General features: G+C 47.4%; 1 protein-coding gene across 5 annotated transcripts in view; it reads left to right on the top strand.

Moving 5' to 3' along the window:
• PI4KB (phosphatidylinositol 4-kinase beta) overlaps positions 1 to 23760 on the top strand; it is an 830203-nt gene that overhangs the window by 346384 nt on the left and 460059 nt on the right. For 3 of the 5 annotated variants that reach the window (XM_069650265.1, XM_069650262.1, XM_069650264.1), the window contains one exon: positions 1791 to 1835. The exons of the other annotated variants lie outside the window; for them this stretch is intronic. In XM_069650265.1, coding sequence (XP_069506366.1) covers positions 1791 to 1835 — 45 coding nt within the window. The remainder of the gene's footprint in view (positions 1 to 1790; positions 1836 to 23760) is intronic. 5 annotated transcript variants of the gene reach the window in all.

Here is a 23760-nt window from a genome sequence, read left to right as displayed (position 1 = left end):
AGGTTTTCTTCCTGGTCACCCAGACACATGTTGAGACCAATGTAAGGCAATTCTCTGAAAACTCTTTGCAATTGAAGTGGTGACCTCCATCTATTTGATTAGGCAAATGTAGGCAGGGAGAGAATGAAGGTTCTGTTTCTTCCAAGCCAAAGTAGATATGTGCTAAAACAGAGTTTTAAGTCTTTCTCAAGTAAAGTACTTCCGTATTTCCCTTATGTACCAAGGGAGATTGGTCCAAAGTTTAATGCCAGTGATTGTATATTCCAACCTAGAATATAATGTAGCCATCTCCCCTCCTTCCCCGTTAGAATGATGCTTGAAAAGGAAGCATAAAATACATGTGCAATCACCATAGTGAGTCTATTAGTTCACCTCTACTTTGAGCCCCAGTCTTGCAGTTACACCGGTCTACCCCCCATTTATTCCATAGATAATAGATAATGGTGGTAAATCTTTCCTGAAAGTGCATGCTATGTTATGTCCTGCCAGCTGTTTCTGCACTTTAGCCTCCTCATTAAAACAGGCTTGCTTGCATATGTATGAACAATTTTCCACTTCTGTTGCTTGCATCCACATTGTCCCATGAGTCTGGAGGATGTGGGAATTGAGACTGGTTAGAATTTCTACAGTGAGTAACTTGTGTTTTTCTGTGCATGTTTTGTGCAATGTCTGCCCGGATAATTTTTTGAACTAATTGAAAAGTAAACCTTCTTGAACTATCTGTTTTTATGATGATGCTCCGTTTGATTTAATTGCTAATGCTATCCTGCCTATAGTGGCTGGTCCAGGGAAAAGTGGCCAGCTTTTAAGCAAGAGTTTCCATGACCGGGCTGCTTATGCTTAAATGGCTTTAGGTCTCAGCCTCCAACCTTCATAGTTTACTACCTATCCTTCAGCACATTCAACTATTCAATAAAGCCATTGGGATAGCCTACAAAATAAATTTGGCAGAAGCTGCTTGAAAAATATTGTTGAATATTTGTCAAAGTGCATATAGAGAAGACATCACCAACGAGGTACAGCCAGCATTGGGAGGATAATGCTTGTAAGTCCATACTCAAACTTCCGTTTGGGAGGAAGTGAGCTCTGCAGACAATGCACGTCTGGAACCACATTTGACATCATCTGAGGAAGGGAAGGCCCATTTCACTGAAAGACAAAGCAGTTCCTGGGACGAGATCAGACATCAAAAGGGCAATGTGTGCACGGAACATTCTTGTACCCCGTGTTTGTAACTGATCTAGGGAAACTGCTTCTTATTCAGGGTCGATGTGTAGTGTTCATGTTCAGGTATAAATTGGGATAAATATGAAACTTTAATGAAGAAACCCTATCTTTAATAAGCCCTGTGGTACTGGTAGGGGTGTGGGAGGAAGGGTACACATTTAAAAATATTCAATCAAAATTGCCCCTGCAGGTATCTATAACCACACATCCAAAATGCAAGATTTAACATATCTATGCCTTTTGTTTTCCAGAATGTGTCTAAAGCCAGTCACCTGTTACGAGACAGAGAGGCAGAAACAGTCAGACAGAGAGAAAGATCTTCAGCGCAGTTCAGTTTGCTGACCGTAGTGGTAATACCTGAAGCCTTTTAGCGCCCCCTCCCCCTAGGGCGCCACTGGTCAAATGAACAGTTAATTAGAGCTTACATCTTTTTATTGAAAAATGGAAAACTTGATTTTGATGTAAATAGAGCTTAACTGTTAACTTTTTCTTCCCTCCTTACCCCTCCCCTATTATCTCTCCTCCTTTCACATCCCTCCCCCCCCCCCCCCTACCTTTCCCAGGAACTTTCATCGAGTTCGGAAAGTCTCGATAAATCGTTTTGTTCCGTAAGTCGCCAGTTTTATTTCCATGGCTGGGTGGCTGGCTTCCTTCCTTACTCCTTTCTTTCACCGCAGCATTTCCTTCCTAAGGCAACTCTCTTAAGGGTCCCGTGTGCCTCAAACTGTCCTAGGGCTGGTCCTGGCACAGGCTTCCATACTGAGACTGGCACCCCTGCGACCTAGACACCATGCATGCCTTTCTTTTGGCTGATGCCCTTAGTTATTAAGTTTGCTGCATGTGCTCGGCACAGAACCACCAGTGGCTGCTTGGCTGTCCATGCGCTAGCAGTGTCCAGTGTGCACTTTCGGCCTTCCTAATAGTGTGTGACTGCCCATCGGTAAATGTATGTGGACAGTGTGAGAATTAGAGCATATATTCGAGTAGGGGAGTCACTTTTGTTGTGCTACATAGCAGAGAGCAGCACTTGTGTTTGTGTTTGCGACTACGCTTCAGGCAGTAAAATCATGTTAACATTGTAGGAATAAGACATAAGTTGATTGGGAACTTGCTTTTTCCTTGTTCTGTGAGTTAGACTGGCAATGTGCCTGGTGGACTTTTCTGTTTTTTTCAATTACCCATGATTTCCATCAGATTGCTCCAACCAACATATTCCCAAAAAAGGTTTGCACACCAGAACATTGCTTGTTTTAAATTGCAGCACATTGACATGTGGAACCAACTGGTAGGGCACCTCCTCTTGTTCAGTCAAAAAGGTCTTCCAAGGCACAACAACAGTGTCTTAGATGGGAAGACCTGCATGCAATATTGTGAATTGTGTCGAGAGTGGCCAGATTACTGTTCCCTTCATCACTTTAGTTGATTTTAGAGATTTACTAAAATAATTCATAGTGACTATATAATTGGTATCAGGATTTATTTGAACAATTATGTTTTCTATTACATTTAGGATGTTTTTATTGCCACATATATGGACTCTCGGAGAGTGCTTGTGCAATCTTGAACTGACCTCCCAATAGTAGTTTTTAGATGCAGGCTTGGAATGTGGCAATATTAATATGTAACCAGAAACATTAAACGGTCTGCTTTTTCGGTAGCACTGTAAACATTTTGAATCTTCTAGTCTTAGTTTGTGGTTTACAGGCTTTGTGCAAATTCTGTTGTGGGGATAAATACAGAACAGTCCCTCAATTTGGCCCGTTTCTTACCTGCACAGAAAGCAACGAAGGGGACTATAGCTTGCATAGAAGTTGCACGCCGTTGGGTTTGTACACTTGTTTATACAGTGTAGGAACAAGGATAGTAAAAGGTAAGATTGCTGCATTCTATTTTCTTTGTCTAATAAAGGCAGTTGTCTTAACAGTATTGTTATTATTCAAGAGCCTGATGAACAAGGAGTACTGCTCTTTCAGCCATGGGGTCTAGTACTGGTGTGAATGTGTGAGGGGTCGTTTACTAACTTTGTTGCCTACTTGGAAAACAAGGCTTTATAGCGGTGTCTGCTGAAGAGGATGCCTCCGAAATGCTGTCTTGAAGATGAAATTGACTTTTCTGCCATTGCAGACTTTCTCCTATCTTCCCAAAATCAATGTCTCTCTGGTAATTTGCCTCTAATCAGATCTCTCATTCCTTCATAACTCATTCTTTAAACTAAACTAACACTGGATTTGAAAACCTATGTAATGTTAAAATGTGTTGCACTCAAGGGTCGTTTATGTGAACTGGAAATGCCTCCTTATTAGTCTATGTAATATCCCATCAAGATGTTGAATTTACATGTGACCTAAAATTTAGATTAGCGCAAATTCATCGTGCTTGCTCATCCGGAGCACAGCTGCTAGAGTTTGCGTTCAAGATGAGTTACAGGTTTGTGGTGGCTGTTTTAGATTGAAATGAACAGTTTTGCTAGGTTTCTGTTTCAGCCAGTGTACTGTCCCTCATATTACCCAATGGGTTTGGCCTGTACCCCCCAAAACGTGTTTTGTTTTAGCCAGTACAACTGTGAAGCTCAGAATGGACCATAAAAGTGTGCAAACAATTTTTTTCCTTCTCATCAATTCCCTCAGCACATATTGTTCTGGTCAATGAAACCCATTAAACCTTGAGTTAGCTCGCTATAGCCAACTGGGGCATTGACATATTAATATAGGTTAATTGGTTAGCGCTTACCATGTGACCTACCACCCTATACCCACCTCAACCTAAAGAATTACTACTTTGCTGAACAGTCTTGTGCTTTAAAGACATTTCATTTGGCCAATATTTATTGGGATGGAATTGATCTGGATTTGGCAGGGGATGGCTTACCTTTGTGACTAATAACCACAGAGAAATATTTTCCACACATGGACACATACAGTGGTCTTAATTGCAACAACTGTCTTTTTTTGTTGTGGGGTTTATGGTCCGTTTCCAATTTTACTTTGAGATATACTCCAGTGGTAATTCTTAACAATTTGGGAATGGGCCAGACAGGTCTTATTCTACAACTGTCGTTTTACACTATAAACTATATATAGAGCTTCCTCTTTGGAAATCCCCTTATTTTGCTGCATGCCCATTTCATAGTGGTTTTCATTGTCTGCCTTGAGACTAGAATGGAGAAGTCTTTTATGAATGTGTTTTTTTTGTTTTATTTTTTTAAATAAATGTGCGTCATGAGATAGCCTGATGACGTTTGAAGGTTTAAAATATTTTCTGTAGTTTAATTTGCTTTTTTGTAGTAAACTTTTCAAAACTTTGATTTGCAACAACGTAAAATCTGTAAATGTGTATTTTTTTCTGGTTATTTCATAGCTATTTCTAAATTAATTTAGCCTCTGCTGCCCTTCCTCCCCCAACCTTCTTTTATACTTCCTGCCTACCTTCTTGTCATGTATTAATTTCATACATTGTAATGGAGGACCCCCCCATATTGCTTTTCTTTTCTTGTTATGATGCTAGGCCTTCTTTTCTTGGTGCTGCCTACCCGTCTTTTCAGTATGAAACAGAGGAACACGCTTCCCCCATATGCCATCTGCAACCTTGTGACCCATTCCGAATGGCTGTGAAAAATTGAACCTATTTTTAAAGTTTGTCCTAGTGTTTGCCTCTTAGAAGCTTTGTTCTTGCTCCTATGACTTTGTATGTTGGAAACATTTTCAATTGAAAGTGCTTAAAGTGCCTCCCAAATTGTCTAACAGGAAATTTCCTAATGTATGGCTGAATTGCAAAAGGTTAAGGAAAATGATAAATGATGTACAGTTCATAAAAGAGGATTCTTTTCTAAATGTAATACATTTTCATTCTAGTCCCAAAGCAAGACCAGCTTTTTAAAAAAAGATGACAATTTTAATCATAAAATGTTAAGGATTAAAATCAATTCAAATTCATTATTACCATTTACATTCTCCTTCAATAAATTGCTTTTCTGTTACGTTAAAACCTTAATCTGAAATAACATTCCTGGCTTGTAGTACGTACCTCGTCAAACTTCCAGCTGCGTACCATGGTTCTAGACAATATGGAGAGTAAACCTAGCTCAGTACATATGGCTTAAATAAGAGTCAAACTAGGAAGACCAAAAAGGTACTTCAAAACCGTACCGTCCCGTCCCATAAATTAGGTAGTTAAGGTACAATTCTTTTAGTATACAATTTTATTACAGGAAGGGGTGAAAAAAACATTCTTATTAAACTTCATGGCTAAAACGGCCTGTGGAGTAATCTTGTTTTCTTTGTTTTTATAAAAAGGACATTTTACTTGTACTATTCGTAAACTTAAATCCCAAACATTCTACTTCTCCATTTTAAGGTAAACTGGTTGCATTCAAATGCCAAACAGAAAGATGTACTATGCCGCTGCCTTAGAAACGGCAAGATTTCTTGGCATTAATAATGAGATTATTTGTCAGGGCATAGTTGGAGATTGCATTTAAAATACGTTGCAGTTTGATTTGTGTTCTTTCTATTACAACTATATTATCGGCATATGCAGTCAGCCGATCCATAATTTTCCAGTAAAATAATAGAGTTTTTGCACACCGTCAGGTGTGCAAAAAGTCTATTATTTTACTGGAAAATTATAGATCGGATTTATGGCAGAGCCCACATTAGCAAGGTAGACATTAAACCAGATCGGGAGCTAATATGCAGCCCCGTTTGAGACCTACTTAAGTCTCCCACAATCTTTGACCCTATTAACTAGCTACACATCTTCCTCCTGTGAATGTTTACCCGTCTACGAAGTAGTGCTGCCTAATCCATACCTCCCCCCTCCCCCCATACTTGTGGGATTCTTTTTGTATGAGGAAGGGACAAGAGCACTGTGCATGGGCCATAACTCTGCAACAGTGCCACACCGTTATGTGCTCCCAACTGCCAGTCCCATTTTCTGCGTGGACTGGGGGGGAATAAGCACCTGCATCAGATGCTTATTTGTGCTTGCCTGCTGTTTATGGTTTTGGCTCATGGTGGTGGTGAAAGCAAACTAAAACTACTGCTGTACAAAGTATGTGTGGGCTTTCTGGCATTTAGGGGGGTGATGCATTTTTTGTCCCATTGTGTGATTTAAACCCATAATCTCTGCCTGCCAAACATATGCCTAAATGTGAGTTGATTGTAGATGTCAAGCAGCTTCAGGTGTGGGCGGGGGGGGGGGGGGGGGGCGTTGTTGCGCTCGTTTAAGATGGCCACTCGGATCTAACTCGGAGCTCTGTTCTACGAGGCGTCTTTCGTTTGTAATTCTCCTGCGGTGCGTTGCTACATCCTTTATTACCCACTTAAATGGGCTGCTGTTGGACCCGTGCGCTCGCTGCCTGAACCCCGTGTCTTGGGTCCGCTCTGACACAGAGATGCACCGCGTTGAAGCTGGACCGGGAGCTAACACTGCTCCGTCCCGCCTTCCGGCTCCAGTGCAGCTCAACCCTCAGACCTAGGGTATGAGGCCTATTGTGGGGGAGGGGCACGGTAATCGCGCAGCGCTGCCTTCCTCCTCCATCCATCTGTGGCCGGCGACAACCCAAACGGGGGGGGCCTGCCTCCTGCGTGGACCCGGAGGTCCCTCACAACACAGGGCACCCCACTCCTCTACCCCTCCTGGGCGGCTTTTTGGCATCGTGTTCCTGGGGTGCCCGACTGCCTGTCTGGACTCATGGGTCCGTTACATTGCTGGGTGCCCCGCCCCTGCTGCTACTACTGGACAGCGTCCCTGCGCCCGGAGCCGGGGGAATCCCAGACACCTGCTTGGACCCGGAGGTCCCCACATAACTGAACGCCGGCTCCGCTGCCTCCCTGGGCAACGTGCTGGTGCCTTGTGGCCGCGGAGCGCAGTCACCTGCTTGGACCCGTAAGTCCTTCATACCGCTGAGCTTCCGCCCCGCTGCCTCCCTGGGCAGTGTGCTGGTGCCTTGTAGCTGCAGAGCGCAGTCACCTGCTTGGACCCGGAAGTCCTTCATACCGCTGAGCTTCCGCTCCGCTGCCTCTCCTCGGCGGTGTGCTGACGCCCGGCGCCTGCATTGCCTGGACGCCTGCCTGGACCCGGAGGTCCTTTATAACACAGCGCCCGCCGCCCCTCCTAGGTGGCGTGCTGACTTCTGGGGCCCGTGGGACTCTGTCGCGGGTGTCCCTTACCCGGGAGCGTTGCGGGGGCTGCTACCGCCTCCCTGATGGCCAGGGTGAGTTCTGGAGCCCCCTGCCTCTATTGCTAACTTGACCCGGACACCACTTGTCCCACCCTAAACTGCCTCTGAGACTGCTACCAGCACCTATGCCCTCTCTCACTACTATTTAAGGGGGCTGCATCGGGGCTCTGCCCCCCCCACCACATTCCCGCAGCCTCGTCCCCCAACGCTTCCTGGTGGCCACGGCTGTGTCGGAGTGGTCTCCCCGGGCGGCTGATTGCGCATTCCTCGCTCCCCTACAGCGCTAACACACCGGGTCCATTCTCGAACCACTGTACTGGGACTTCTCCCTGGTCTGGGCCCTAATGGCCTCCTTGGAACCCTCTTGGGGAGGCCCCTCTGCAGACCTGCGCTGGCCGCATCCTCCACACACACACACACACCTGTTGGAGACCCCGGGCCCCTGCGGACCTTTGCTGGACGCTCACTGTGCTGGGCCCACTAATCGGCTGTGTGGAAATCGGATCCCCTGCTCCATCAAAGTATCCTGTGGTCCAAGGACCCCCGCTCCGACTACCCACCTGCTGCCTGGCCCCAGACTCCTGCCTGCCTCTTGCTCGCCCACGATCAATGCGCTGAGGCATTCTACCACCCTATCCCCTGGCGAGTGAGGTGAACTGCCCTACCCTTCCACGAGAGCCCACAGTTACTGTTTTCTTCGACGCTGCTACCGTATTTGTCTCCCCCGCCTCTGGCCCTTACTCTGTGGTATGATGATAGCTCATTCCAGTGAATTCACCCACGGTCCACTCAGCGTGCGCTCATTGTCACTGGCTGAGGGGGGGGGGCTCCATCGGCAGGCGGTCAACCGCAATTCAACAAGCTCCACATTCAACCACTGAGCCACACTAGGCTTCAGCTCGACGAGCCTCTGGGCTCCCAGAACACCCCGAACAGCTCACCTGGCCTTCTCCGGAGACACCCCCTCCTCCTTGATCTGCCTTGGCACATCTACTCCCCTGGCCCCCCCACCCCCCCTCTCCCGGTCCCTTGGGCCTACTATCCAACCGGCGCCATGACCTATGGGACGGGAAAGAAACAAAGTTCTATTAACATGTTTACAAAGGCCTCGTCGGGAGCGGTGACGGATGGGCCTTAACAGGAACCGGCCCACTCATCGACCTTGGATCCCTCTGACTCTCAGAAAATGATGGAATTCATTCGGGAGGGATTCGCCACACTCCACAGCAAACTGGACGACATGAATGGCACTATATCCTCCATTAAAGCCCATAGCGAGAGGACTGACGGTCGTGTGGCTGATATCGAGACACAAGTGAGTGCCACCGAGGATCACCTGGGCTCCCTCAGGGCAGAGGTCTCTGCGCTCTCTACCTGAGTTACTGAGGTTGAGAAAAGGAATGAGGACCTTGAATTGCGATCGAGGTGCAACAACCTCCGCATTATCTGAATACACGAAGATAATATAAAGGAACCTATAGAGGATTACGTTGAGCGCACTTTACTAACACTGCTTGATTCTCCAAAGCTCTCCCCACAATTTGCGATTGAGAGATAGCCCACTGGGCCCTTACTGCAAAACCCAGGCCTGGCGCGCCTCCCCGACCCATCATAGCCAGAGTCCTAAACTTTCGCGATCGAGATGCCCTCCTCAGGGCAGCAAGAGCCAAGGGTGAACTCCTACTGGGGGCCGCCAGGATCCATCTATATCCGGACTTTTCAGTGGCGGTTCAACAGAGCGTAAAACATTTCTAGCAGTGAAGAGGAGACTACGGGACCTGGAGGTCAAATACTCTGTTTATACCCCGCCAAATTGAGGATCGAACACTCTAACCAAGTGTACTTTTTCACAATCCCTGAGGAGGCTTCTAGGTTTATTGATGAACACTTTCCCGGTTGATCCCCCTTCTTTGATGCACCCGTTCGTTACTGCAAGGTTCCTCGACTGCCTGTGTACAATCCGGGGCACCCTCTGGATCTAGAGATGCGAAATTGATAACTTAAAATGTGATCTCGCGGCCCCGGAGGGGGTCTCCGGGCTCATCACTGGACGCCTCGTAGGTCTGGCGCTCCTTAACTGCGCCTATTCACTACTACAAAGTTCCTTTACCATTTGTTGTTGAATCCGGTTGCCTGTTTTAGCTGGTTATTAGGGAGGATATCCCTTCCAACCTCGAACATTGTCTTTTCTTTAGTCGACCGTGCCTTGCCCACCCACGTAGGATCCTGTCCGGGGTATGCACGATGTCACTACTAGGCACCATGTTTATCCTTCAAGTGCCTCACGGTCCGGAGCATCACTGTCAGGCCTGTTCACAGGACCCCCCCCCCCCCATACCCCCGGCGTTGATGCCATCGGTTTGGATTTGGTTGTTTGGGTTTGGGGTTGTCATTTCTCTGTTTGGGGGAGGGATGTGGGTGGGAGGGGCGGGTTATGTTGGGTTATATGTTAAAAAAGGCTTGGTTTACGCGAGGAAGGTGGAGCAGTGGGCAATGTATACCCGATGCTGTCGCAAGTCTATGCAAGCTATCAGTTATCCTTTAAGTTCCAACAAATGCCATCATACTGATGACCAAGGATGACTTGACATTCATGATTTGGAATGTGCGGGGACTGGGAAACTATAAAAAAAAAGAGACAATTACAGCTCCAGGCCGAAAGGCATGGGGTCAGAATCCTGTTCCTACAAGAAACACACGCCTGCACTGAGCACTGCGAAATGTTCACCAAAACAAAGTCGCGGGGTCATGACTCTAATTCACCGGAGTCTCAAGTTCAATTCCATATCTACACAGATTGAACCCCAGGGCAGATATGTTCTACTCCATGGTATCCTGCAGCACAAGGAGGTGGTACTGTTGAATATTTATGGCCCGAACATCGACGACCCGGAATTCTACTTACATCTCGCGTCCCTCCTCGACAGCTTTCCGCTAATACCAATCCTCTGGGGAGGTGACTTTAACACAGTATTTGACGTAGACCTAGATAGATCCAGCTCCAGACCTCGCCAACTTTCTAAAGCAGCTTACACTACACTACACTGTTATCTCTCCCCCGTCGTGCTTTGGTGGATGCATGGAGACTCCTTTACTCCGACTCCCGCTCCTATTCCTTCTACTCCTCGGTACACGACTCATACTCCCGAATCGATAGATGGCTGGTGTCCGACATACTTATAAGGAATTTGTCTCACCTAATGATCCTCCCCAGAACCCTCTCTGATCATTCACCGGTCACCATCATCCTCTGTTGGGGCCCAGATCGCGATCGGGTCAGACACTAAAGAATGAAACCTCACTCCCTCCTCGACCCTGTCTTCAGTTCCGAGTTGGAGGCTGCTATTGAGGAGTTTTTTTTAAAATTAACACCAACACGGTATCCTCGCAAGCCACCTTCTGGGAATCTTTTAAGGCATATATTAGAGGTATTGCCCTGTCAAAGGAAAATGGGATCCTTAAAACAATTCATAGAGATATCGCTGAGAGCGAGGCCACACTGTCCGCACTGGAGTCCCAATGCTCACTACACCAAACCACAGAACTCTTGGCATCAATTGGTGCGGAACTTGACATATTCCGCTCCTTGGCGGATCGCAAACTGAGGTTCCTGGACAGCCCAGGCCTTGTGAGAAAATACAGCAAAGATGAACGCCCAAGCCGCTTCCTGGCCAGGCTCCTCCGCCGAGAGTTCGGCACTGCACCCATCCCTAGAGTGGACAGACCTGACGGTTCCCTGGCCACGTTACCACATGACATCAATTCTGAATTTCTTTCCTTCTACGAATCGTTGTACGCCAATGCGGACAGCGTCTCGACATCGGAGATTGACTTCTACCTGGATGGCCTCCCCCTCTCGGTCCTCTCCCCTGAGACCATCGGCTCCCTCGAGCCGAATTCTCAGACGCCATAGACTCACTCATCAGGCAAATCCCCTGGTTCAGACGGTATTCCCGTTGAATTCTATAAACACTTCAAATCTCTCTTCCTTCCCCGCCTGGTGGCTCTTTGGGACGAATCAGTGGAGGCAGGCTAGTTCTCCCCCCCCCCCCCCCACAAGCCACGATAACCGTCTTGCTGAAACCCGGTAAACCCCCAACACAATGTGGCTCCTACCGTCCACTCTCGCTTATCAATTGCGATGTCAAAATCTATGCCAAACTATTAGCCCTATGCCTGGTCCCTTACATGCCACACATTATTCATCCAGATCAAGCAGGATTTATCGCAGGACGCTCTACCTCCCTGAACCTGAGGCGCCTCTTCAACATTATGAACAGGATTAACCCAAATGTCCACGCAGTGGCCGCAGCACTTGATATGCAAAAGGCTTTCGACTCCGTCTCGTGGAAGTAACTCTGGTGGGTCCTCGAAAAATGCAAATTTGGCCCCTGTTTTCCTTCCTGGGTCTGGCTGCTGTATTCCAACCCAGTGGCTAGGGTTCACACTAAAGACCAATGCTCCCCCCTTTTCCAGATAGCTAGAGGGACGTGGCAGGGCTGCCCTTTCTCCCCCCTAGTCTTTGCCATAGCGATGGAACCATTTGCAGACATGCTGCGTCAATCCCATGCACACAGGGGCCTGCGAACCGCTGGACATTCGGATATAGTGTCCCTATATGCTGACGATGCCCTTCTTTTCATTCGTTCCCCTGACACCAATTTGACTCGATACTGGACGATATTATCCTTTTTGGACGTATCTCCGGTCTCAAAGTGAATTGCTCTAAATCCACCCTATTCCCGCTCACTGCATGCACACGCCCTCCCCCCTTGACACCCTAGGATTCGCATGGGCCCAGTCAAACTTCACTTACCTAGGCATAGTAGTGTCTCGCCACTTCGAAAGGGTCTTTGAGGAGAACTACCAAAAATTCCTCGCAAGCCTTACAACGAAAACACTGGGCTGGAGTAAACTCCTGATTTCACTTGCGGGCAGGATAGGGATATTGAAGATGGTGGTATTACCCCAGCTTTTCTACCGGTTCGCCAACATCCCTCAATGACCGGGCAGGGGCTTCTTCCAGGCGTTGACTCGTTCCCTTAATACCTTCCGTTGGCACTCGGGTGCGGTCCGGCTGAAGCTCAAAACCTTGGCCACTCCAATGGAGGTTGGCGGCTTCGGCGCTCCCGATTTCCTCAAGTATTGGCTAGTGGCGCAACTCCAACACACATCGTATTGGTTCAACGCGTCGGACCCTCCACCCCACATTATACTTGAAAAGCTGTCGGTTAGCGACCGTGATATTCGTTCCCTGATAGTTAAACCAACACTGATGACATTGGAATCTCTGAATCTGGTTGCCTGCACGTCTTTGGCCTTATCAAAAACCTGGAAATTACTAGGAGTCGCCCATCCCTTTCATGGCAACCTACCACTTTAGAACTTTCTCCCGGAGGTCCCTCACGTACCTCTCCTTATTGTCCGCCCATGGGCTGAGGCTGGTTTTGAACTTCTCCGTGATGTCTTTGAACAGGGCAACTTCATAGAGTGGCCGGACCTCCCATTGTCCCTGAGGCGGAGACCATCCGCCTGGCTCCAGTACTCGTCCCTCTGGAAAACCCTTAAACACAAATACCCTAGTTTCCCGGCAATGCCGCCAGATGAGCACGCAATTACGGAGCTGACCTCTCCCACTCCCATGAGGGACAAAGTTTCCAGGCTCTACACCCTGGTACAGTCCAGAACTGCCCTGGCATTCACCAGGTTAAGACAGGCTTGGGAGGACGACCTTGGGCTAGAGATGACCGACGAACGGTGGGCCCAAATGTGTGCTCGCATTCATGGGGTAACTTTCAATTCCTGCTTTAAACTGATCCAATTCAAGGTGCTTCATAGATATCACTACACCCCGAACAGACTGCACCATATCTCGAGTGACTTCTCCCCCGGCTGCCCTAGGTGCGGCTTTGATAACGCTAGTTACATCCACATGATCTGGTCCTGTGCCTGCCTCTCCCAATTCTGGAGTGCAGTATGCTCCACTATGTCAGCTATTCTCGAACACCCTATCATTCCGTATCCAATGAGATGTCTCTTCCATGACTTTCCCGAACTCGGCCGAGACTCCAAAAAACTAGCGGGTCTATGCATGCTACTCGCAGTACGCTCTATACTGTCTGTTGGCTTTGGCCTACTACACCTACTCGCGCACAATGGCTCAGAGCGGTCACTTGGGCCTCAGACACTGAAGAATGCTGGGCCGTACAACAGCCAGCTCACTCAAGACCCAGAGATGTCTGGTCATGGTTTCGGTCATATGTCTCCCACCGACACTGCCTCGAACACAGCAACTCAGCCCTCCCCCCCCCACCACTCTCCTTCTGCCTCCTGAACTGTTCCCCGTTTGTTCCATGCCCAAATCTGCTGTACCCCCCATGTGTAAAAATTGGTTTTGAGTTTACTATGTGTCTGTATTACCTGTACTGCTCTGATTGCAACTGCCTTGTATGCTTCCCGCCTGTTCTTGTGTCACCAAGCCATATAAATAAAAGTTTTAAAAAAATAAAAATATTTTAAAAAACAGCTTCAGGTGTAATAAAAACATAATAACCAAGTGTGCAATCAGCCACCTGATTCCTAAATAGTGCAGCAGCAAGCCCCAAATTAAAGTACTTGGTCTCCCTTTCTCAAAATGTAAAAGCTGGCAGTAACCTTGTTTTTCGCAAAACAAGGTGGAGGCTAGAAGTAAACTGTAACCTGTTATTTTATTGAGATTATTTTTAGAGAATTGATATATAAAAGTTGCAATATTAAATGCCTCAATAGGAGGAACAGGTCTGCTTTGCCAATGCGTGTTCTTTGCATTTCTTCTGGTCTGCTGGCGACTCACCTCATGCTCTCTGCTTGGTGATTGCATTGCTGTCCTTGGTTCTTTTTCGATGCCTTCCCACACCATCTGTGGCTGGAGTGCTTAGCCCTGGATCCTTCTTGAGCCCTTTGCATGCCAAGTGATGCAGTCACTTCAGGCTCACCTCAATTTCTCGAAAGACTTATTACAGTTCATGCCTCCAGCAGAGCTAAAGGACTTTTTCGCAGGTACCCCACAGTGGTGACCCTTCCCTACAACCTCACCCTGCGGAAGGGTCTCTTCAGGCTCCTTTACCACTGCACGTGGAATGCATCTCCTGGAATTGCCCTGAAGTGCTGCTTTGACAGCCTACGCTCCAGTCCTGGGACTGAGGCATCATTTGTGACCTTGCTATATGTGTCCACATCTGGCTTGCACTGAGGGCTTATTAAAGTTTAGTAGACCATTTAAGACTAGCTTGTACAGATGTATCGTACAGATGCATCGTGCACCTTACCTGCGCTCACTCTACATGCATCCAAGTGTGATTGTGCCTCTTCCCCCTTTAAGGTACTGGTCATTTAAACAATAGTGCATTTTAAGCAGGCCCCATCCTCCAAAACTGAATGTAGTCCTGTATCAATGCCATCTTTCTATTGGCATGCGTGCCAGTCGTCAGGCTTTGCATTCTGGAGTGCAACCACAGGCCGATTCTGGAGATACGTTGGGTTTGGTGGTGATGTTTTTCTTTTTGAAGCAGTTCAGGGCCTCTAGGAGTTGGGTGTTTCTTGTGTTACCTTCCCCTTTTGGCAGGGGCATCCTACGTCTCAATCTTCCAGCTCCTGTTCTTGATGTCATGTGGTCCTGGATCAAGGGTATCGGAGACCCGTCTCCTTACTGGTCTTTGGCATCAGTTTCAGACTGCTGCTGTGACCACTGGTCTTTGCATCTTCCCCTCGTCCCCTCTTTGGACACGTGACTCTTCGAGGCAACTCCTGTTTTTCTCCTGTGGCCTATTTTGCTCTTGGTCTCTCCCTGTGGCCCCATTCTCCTTCCCCTGGAGCTCTCTGAAATACTTCTGTGTCCTCTCTCGGGATTGCGTCTGTTTCCTCTCTCGGGACAACACGCGGAGCACTGCTGTTGACTTTAAAGAAACCCTGTGAAAGATTTGCTACACACCTACTAGGTTACTTTTAGCTTGGAAACCCGAGCTGAAACACTAAATCCCTGATTATGAAAGATTAAGTGATCTAGAGAAGTCCAATAATGACTAGACTTTACTGTTGAATAGCATAATAAATCCAACATATTATGAATGGATTAATGAGTGACATTTACATTGGATATAACTGTAAAGCACTGTTAAAGCACATGTCTAAAAGCTGGCAGTTAGTAATATGCACTGTATCTGACTAAAGACCAATTTACAGTTGTACATTTCCAACTGTATAGGAGTGAAATTGAATGTTTGTGCCTTTGAAAAAGCTCAAGAAGGGGCAAAACAATAGCACGTGCCTCCGAGAGGAGTAACGTTGGCACAATTGTACTGAAAATCTGATTAGAAAGCTAATGCATTTCTTACAAAAACAAATACAAGACTAAAATAGACCGCTCTTTCAACCAAAAACCAGGCGCGTTTGTACTTGGCACCACCCAATTTGAAGTGTTGCAGATCGACGGACTGGTAGGTATCGCCAAGCTACGCAGCCCAGCAACACCTGCTTAAATAAATCTATTAATAAATATGCACCAGGAAGGCACACCTCCCTTTACTAACCTCCACACTACCACTCTCTCTGGATTGGTTGACCATTTGTATCGCATTAAAGTGTGAGAGCCCCTCTACTGAGAACGAACATGGGGTCAAATACCCTGTTCTATGAAGAAATTCCACTCTGGAGGGCCTAGAGCCACGTTTTTGCCCACTGCATGCTTCACAGAGGAGAAATATCCATTTGCACATCAGTCATGCCGCACCCCCAAGAGCAGTCCAGCACCGAAATGCTAGGCAATTCTCCACTGAACAATAGTACCATCACCAACGTGTTTCGGCCTTGTATTGCTTGTCTGTGGCTCATTCATTAGCTAATTAGTCCTCTTTTCGTGGTTCTGTGGAGTCTCGACCTTTCAAACGGCCCAGCGACCATTTTGAAGCGATACCGACGTCTCCTCCTCCTCCTCCTCCTCCTCCCCCCCTCCTTGCTTCAGTGTCTGTGATGCTTTGCAAGTTCAAGCAGCTCTCCTCTGTCTACCTGCAGCACTGTTCATCTTCTTGCTTTAGGTATGAGGGTGAGAATGGCTTGCAGGGATCAGAAGTTCCAAATTGAGACCTGCAAGCAAGCTCATAGACGTCATTTAGGAGTCCCCCTTGGTATACCCTTGAAACCTCTATCTCTAGTGTATTGAGTAATTTCGGCTGCATACAGGTTCAGTTCCTGGGACCCGCTTTCACCTGTAGCTCAAAATGCTCAATGTAAACCTCTTTGCAGGGCTTGGACACTTCTGAAGTGTAAATATTAATTCACACACTTGATATCTGCTTCACCAAGCGCCCTCCTTTTGCTGACCAGGCCTCCTCACCAGATCTGACCCGGGCTGCTGAAGTTTTGAAATTATATTTCCCCCCTACTGCGACCTTTAAACGTGTCAAGGAACCTTTACACATTTTTGTTTGTCCTTGCTTTCATTAAGTTGTAGACCAATTTAAGATCACTTTCGAAGCTCTCTATTTCGTTGGAATCGTATCATATGATATGATATGATGTGGCATTTATAACGCGCCTGTACACAAGTGTTTCGTGTTTGCAAAAAAGTTTGCAAACGTCAGCAACAACCATTATGCATGAATGACATGTACTGTAAACTGAAGTATGCATTCTCAAACTATCTTTACATATTAGAATGTTAGCAAAATAATTACACTGGTGGTGCTATTTTGTTAATCTATTATAATGAGGGCGTTTGAGGCTTGCTTTGTATATGACAGCAGTACATGTTATGAGAAGCTACACCTTCATTCTTGTAACTGTGCAATGCAGGGTGAGATATAGATCAGGAAGGACATGGGTCCATTTTGTGCCTTGCAAGTTTGAAATTCAGCAGTTCTGAATCAAGCACAATTACATCCTTCCGAAGCTGATCAGTGCCATCAGATTTGTAAATGGATTTTGTAGCATTTAGGAGCAGGAGGAACCTGCAGGAATCGCTGTATGAAATCTGACATTGCAGGGGCAATTGGAGCTGCACTTGGCATATGATCACAGTAATTGGTCATTAGATGGAATTGCAGGAGAATTTCGGACTGCCCTTCCATGTGGTGGCAGCAACTATGCATGTTTTACCTTTTAATGTGGTGACTATGACAGTACCTGAATGGACAGCCTCGCATAAGCTGACATTAAATAGCATTTGTACAGCTTTTGAGGCTGCCCTCAGCATTTTGTGGTAGCACGTGTGAGGCAACATGTTACATGTGCTGACCAAACCACAGTTATGAGACATTGACATTAGAAGGCTGTTGATATATTGGAGATTGTTCTTGGCATGTGGTGCCATAACTGGCAAATGATGGCAGTCATTTTATATAGTAGTCCATACTTAGTTTGTTATGGCTGTACCTGGAAATGTGGGATTGCATCATTATATGATAGACTAGTGCTGCTGTCTGAGGCAAAAACTACTATTAGATGGCAGTAACTGGTAATATGTAGCTCTTTTGGTATATTATGGAAGAGCCTGTAGCCGGTGTTGGTTCTGCTGGGTTTTTACCCAGGGCATATCATGAACACACCCTTGACATTTCGATTTGATTTTAGTATTCGAGAGCACGAACACCCTAAGGCAACTTGGTGCTAAAAGCAGCAAGAAGAGCCAGCCCCTTCCATCTAAAAGAAGGTCTTTATGGCACGCTTAAGATGAGATGGTTCTCTGTGAGCCACGAATCACGAGGGAGCAAGTTCCAGAGTTTGGCGGCCACAACCTGAAAGGCGCGACCGCCATCACTGGAGAGCTGGATCACTGCAACAGCATTTGATGGCAGCACCCTTTTTTAAATATAGTTGGAAACTAAAAAAATGATTTTGTGACTATTGTAAGTTTATTTAAGTTCTTTTTATATCCGCTAAGCGACCATATCCCCAAAAAGCATGTAAGGCCTTTCCCGTAATATGAGGGTCAAAGTTCATGTGATAGCACTTCGACTACCCCATGCATTTTGGTAAATTGACGTCCCTGCAGAAGGTTAAGCTTTTTCACTGTCTTTTATTCCCATTCCCCGCATGCAGGGCTCTCCTCAAGGTAGCTTGCAGGGACTCCCAGCACACAGAAGCCTATTGGATATGCCCTGCAGCAGCATCTTTATGGAAATTCCAGCCAGTTCCATTTTTCCCGGTCTTGGGGTTCCCTAGGGCTCACGGAAGACCAATATTGACAAAAACCATGTGGTCTTATTAGTGATTCTCTCGGCTACTATCTTCATAGAGGAATTAGACAGCACACCCCTAAACTGCCTCGAAGTAATCAAAGCTATGGTAATGCCATGGTAGGTCAGGTTTCATATGCTGCAGAGTTCCCTTGTTTTAGGATGAAGTCAGACCTCTGACTGTATTGCAATGGATACATATTAACATATTTTCAGTTTTCCAGCACCAGGCCAAGACAGTTGGGGGCATGTAAGAAGTTGTTCCATCACTGCCATCAGTACCAGCTTGACCCTTGTCTTAAATTCTTTCATTTAGTTTTGATGCCAGAGGGAAGAGCATTTCAATGGTGATTGGCCAGAAGAGGAAAAAGAGTTGAGGGTAGGCAGTGGACAGCTTCAAAGACAAGTATTTGAAACTTCAAGCCACCCCAAAAGGTGGTGATGCACCAAGGTGGGAGAAGATCAAGTATTGTTGTAAACTGTGTGTGTGGCAAAAATGGATATCAGTTTTTTAATAGGAGCAAAAGAGTAGACTGGAGCAGTTGTCTATTTTACTGACAGACCAGGGTTGAGTTGAGGGTTTTGGCAGTGTGATTAGCAGTGCAAGGGTGATTCCTCGAACATTCATCCTGGTGGCAGTGAGTATGTGGTTTAGGGTAAGGTTGCAGTCGAAGAGGACCTCAAGATTTCAAGCCGCCTTTGAAGGCTGTTGGATGCAAAGTAGTTTGGTGGATGGGAGTGAGGGATGGACATTGGAGGCCGGGAGAAAGAGGAATTTTGTCTTAAACATTTAGCATCAAGCAACGTAGTGTCTTTCAGTGAATGGCAGGGAGACGATGTCTGAGTGGAAATGACAATCTGTGTATTGTCAGCAAAGAGGTGGTAAATGAAACAAACAAATTAGATGTGTTTATCCCGCAGAGAGATGTATAGCTTTTAAAGAAGTGGACCCAAGACTGGACCTTGTGGGATGCCCAGAGTGAAGAGGCTGTGGGAGGTGGTGTTATAGTGCCAGCAATTGGAGCAGTCTGAGATGCGAGGCTGTACATTCAGGTACTGTCATTGAAACCAAGGGAGGAAAGATCCTTTGTGTCGAAGGTGGCAGATAATGAATAAAATGAGGATTGAACAGAAGTTGCCATTGTAAGAAAGTTAGAGACACGAGCCAGAACAGTTTCTATGGAGTGTTTGCTGCCAAACCTACTTTGGATGGGGTTGCATAGCCCATTGTCCCCGAGGTAGGTACGATGAGGAGACCACTCTTAGTCAAAGATCTTGCAGTGGTGAGGAAAGAGAGGCAGGTTGGTTGAAAGAGGGATTATCAGGGTCAGCAGTGTTTTTCTTTATTATTTTTTTTAGTTTTTTTTTTAGAATGGTATGTCTGGCCCTTGTAGCAGGCTTGTAAGATACCCAGTGATACATGTAGTAGGTGGTAAGTTGAGAGCGGGTGACTGGTGCAAGCTCCTGGAGAGTTCAGAGGGCTCAACAGGCGTGCAAGATGCATTAGCTGAGCAGAATATGGGTGGGAGCTCCTCAAGGAAAGTGGGATAGAGATGGAGGGTGGTGGAGAGGTGGTACCCCTGCATTTTGGTGATGTTAGCAGAAGTAGGCAGTGAGCAGTGTGGAGGGAATGTATGAAGCTAGGTTTTGGGGTGTTGGAGGACCATGGCCTTGAAGGGTCATTAACAGTTGGCAAGCAGAGCGAGATCATGAGATCAATGTAGTTGGAAAACGTGGCAGTTCTGCGTGGTGGTGAGGGTAAGGGAAGAGTCCTTGTAAGCAGTGATGAGGAGGGCAAAACTTTGCTCCAGCAGCACAAGTGGAAATTCATGGTTGTGATATGGAAGGGCTGTGCAGATTGTGAAGTGGATGGGTGAGTGGTCAGAAGAGGGGTCCACAGAGAGCTGAGGATGCAAGAGAGGAGGCTAGGAAGATGGTATCTACTGAATTGCCTTGAGTGTGCATATGAAGGTTGTGTAGTTTGACAGGAGAGTGATGTGAAATAGTAGATTCTAGTTTGGAGGCCTTGGCAATGTTGATGAGGTTAAGATTGTCCATGTTGATTCTAGGGACATGATCCATGAGTTTGCAGTGCTAGCTTGAGTTACTGAAAAAGGCTTAGGGTGCCGTGTAAGGGGTGGTGTATGAATAGCATAGTGACAGGAGCAATCATTTGGATAGAGGCGTGTTCTAAGGAGGAGAGAGTACATGTGGGAAGTGCTTATCCAGTGACTCATTGACCATAACTGATCACCACTTTAGTTTGTTTAGGTATGGGAAGTGTGATAAGGTTGCAGCCAGTTTGTTGGGCTGGCAGTGTCAACAGTGGAGATCCATGTTTTGGTGATGGCCATCACAAAGAGTATGGGGTTATTGAAGTCAGTGAGGAAGGAAGGTTTTGGCATTTCAGAAGCTCAGAGTGAGGTCGGTGGGTGAGAAGGGAGGCGGCCTCCAGAGGGAGACTAGTGGAGCATAGGAGGATGGAATGAGTAGGGTGAGCGTTTGTGTAATGACCAGGGTGTCTTTTTAGAGTTGAGGGTTAGGATAAGGGAGGGTAATTGGGGTGATGGGTTGAATGAGTATACAACCTATCCATGAGTTGGGAAGAGAGTACAATCCGGAGGAGTAGGATGGGCAGGAATATTTGGGTTGTTAGGTTAGAAGGGGGATTTTGGGATGAGGGGGAAGAACCAGAGGGTGCATATGGGCATGGTGCTTACATCACCAGACAGGGGTGGATTACAGCAGGAGTAGGGGTTTTGGCTTCATGCCAGAACTACGTCAAACAGGCGATGCTCTGCTCTTCTGTTGACCTTTGCTGAGGATGGCCTGCAGTGGGATGCCTATGAGCTTGAAGATGAGGGACGGCACATGACTAGGACCTCTAATCAGCAGGCAGCCAGTTGTGGAGGTAAAATAAAAACGCTGCCATGTCGCGCATGGGTGTACTTACTTTGGATCTGAGCTGCAGCTTTGTTTTGGTGCAACTGAGAGGGAGTGACTGGGGGGGGGTTAGATGGAATGAGGAGAGGTGGTAGCAAGGGGTAGAAAGGGAGGAGAGAGTGGAGGTGAGCGAGAAGGCTGAGTGGTGGTCGAGAGGGAGCAGGAAGGAGGAGTAGAGGTGACTGAAGAGGGGACGGGAGTGGGGAAATGGGGTGGGGGAGAGGGGGCAGGAGGAGATTGTGGAGTTAAAGGGAGAAGGAGAGGAGCGAAAGAGGAAGGAGAGGAGCAGAGAGGTGGGAGGGGGAAAATGGAAGGGCGGAGGGGGAGAAGGGGAGGAGAATGGGAGGAAGGGGATGGGAAAAGAGGGTAGGGAGGAGAGGGGAGGGGAAAGATTAAGAGGGAGGGGGAAGAGGTGGAGGGGCGAAGTCTGGGAGAGCAGAGGGGTTGAAGGAGGGGGTCATGGGGAGGGAACAGGGAGGGAACAGGTAAGGTGGCCTTAATGGTTCTGGAAGAGCAGGGGGAAACCTGTTTGGCAGAGACCTTCATGGAGCGGACAACTCTGGTGACCTAGTTAGGTGTGATAGGAGAGAAAGGCAGAGGGTGGCTGGTAGGCCGTAAGAGGCAGGGGGTGCAGGGGAGGGAGGGACGCAAAGGTGCTCCTGATTTACTGAGTTTTTGCAGAGAAGTGTGCGGCCAGTGCGTTGCAGAGGGCCTAGGAGGGAAGTGGTAAGGAGGAGACTGCAGAGAGGCAAGTTCGCTGCAGATTTGAAGAGTTCAGCTGTGTTGTTGGATGCACCAGAGACGCAAGTCTGGATGTGGCCCCTTTTCTTGGTGCGGATGGAGAGTCTGCATTGTCTTTGGAGCAAGCGACAGGCCAGTTTGTCAGAGGGTGAGCCTGAGGTCTGCCACTTCTATTCCCCAGCTCTGGACTTGCGCTTCGGTGTTGTACCAAGTTTTATGCTTGAGGAATGTTTCAGGTGGATCCTCATGACTGGGGCTAGAATGTCAAGGGTATTAGTAATGGCAAGATGGAGCTTGCTGAGAGCAGAGTCAGAGGTAGTTTGTAGTGGGAAGAGCGGGGGGTGAAGGTAGATGCGAAGACAGCAACTGACACTGGTTTCATTGTACAGATGTTCGCGAAGGAGGTTGGCAGGGCTTGGAGAGGTGCTGTCAGAGGACCGAGGGGGCCCAGGTGTGAAGAGAGGAGGGTGCGGTTTCACCAGGAGAGTGGGGTGATCAGTGTGGAGGAAAGTGAAGGATCAGTGTGGATGGAGTACGTGGGTGGGACTAGAAGGGAGAATGGAGAGGGAGAGCGAGGAGCAAAAGTCACAGAATGGATGCTGTGTTTGAAGAATCAAGGTGGATGTTGAAATCACCCCCAAAAAGGAGTTTAGAGGTGGTTGTGAGGAGAGGGGATATATATGATGTCACTTCTGATGCTTGTTAATCTGCTTAGAATCACGTGCTGTGCATAGGGTCCGACATCCAGTGGTAACCGTGGAGTATTGCATCTTGTCTTTCGAGGATCGAAAGGGGACGTCGGCATAGGTGTGTCTGTAATACTATCCCTAACGCGACGTGTAGTGTACCCAAAATCTCTCACGCGCCGAGGTCCCTCAGATTTTTTTCCCCCACCCAGATTACTGGTCACCCATAGAGATAGCGTTATTGTCATTATCGACTTTGTCGTTATTCCCATTGTCACTTCAACTGTCGAATCCTGTGAAAGAACGCTGAAGACTGCTGTGGACTTTCGACGCCTTTTGATCCCGATGGCGCTGCCGGCCTATACAGTAGGGAGAGTGGGGTCGGGGTGGACATATCCTTTACAAGTATGCCTCTCCTCTTTCACCCTCTGTGCTCCCTGGATTTCATCATCACTCCAATTGTCTTTTGCTAGTGAAAAGACGCCATTTAGGTTTTGCCCTCGCAAAGGGCCAAATATCCTTGGAAGGAGGATCACGCTCTGTGCAACAATTGTCTGGCCCTCGACCACAAAGAAGCGAGTTGCGCGGCCTGTAGAACCCCGCGCCCTAAAATGCTTAAGAAGCGCCGCTTAAAGCGGTGACCGGCCTATGGCATGTAACAGGCTGAATGGGCCTCCCCCGCTGTTGCAACCGCCGAAAGTGATGGGGGAACTAGCAATGACCAGGCCCCTATGTCGGAAGCCATTGACCTGACTGCGGACCACTCTCGGTC

Source organism: Ambystoma mexicanum, chromosome 1p (assembly GCF_040938575.1).
Source record: "Ambystoma mexicanum isolate Mex_15411 chromosome 1p, UKY_AmexF1_1, whole genome shotgun sequence".
NCBI lineage: Eukaryota > Metazoa > Chordata > Amphibia > Caudata > Ambystomatidae > Ambystoma > Ambystoma mexicanum.
The sequence above is the reverse complement of the archived record's forward strand: the minus strand, read 5'-3'. Positions and strand labels throughout refer to the sequence as shown.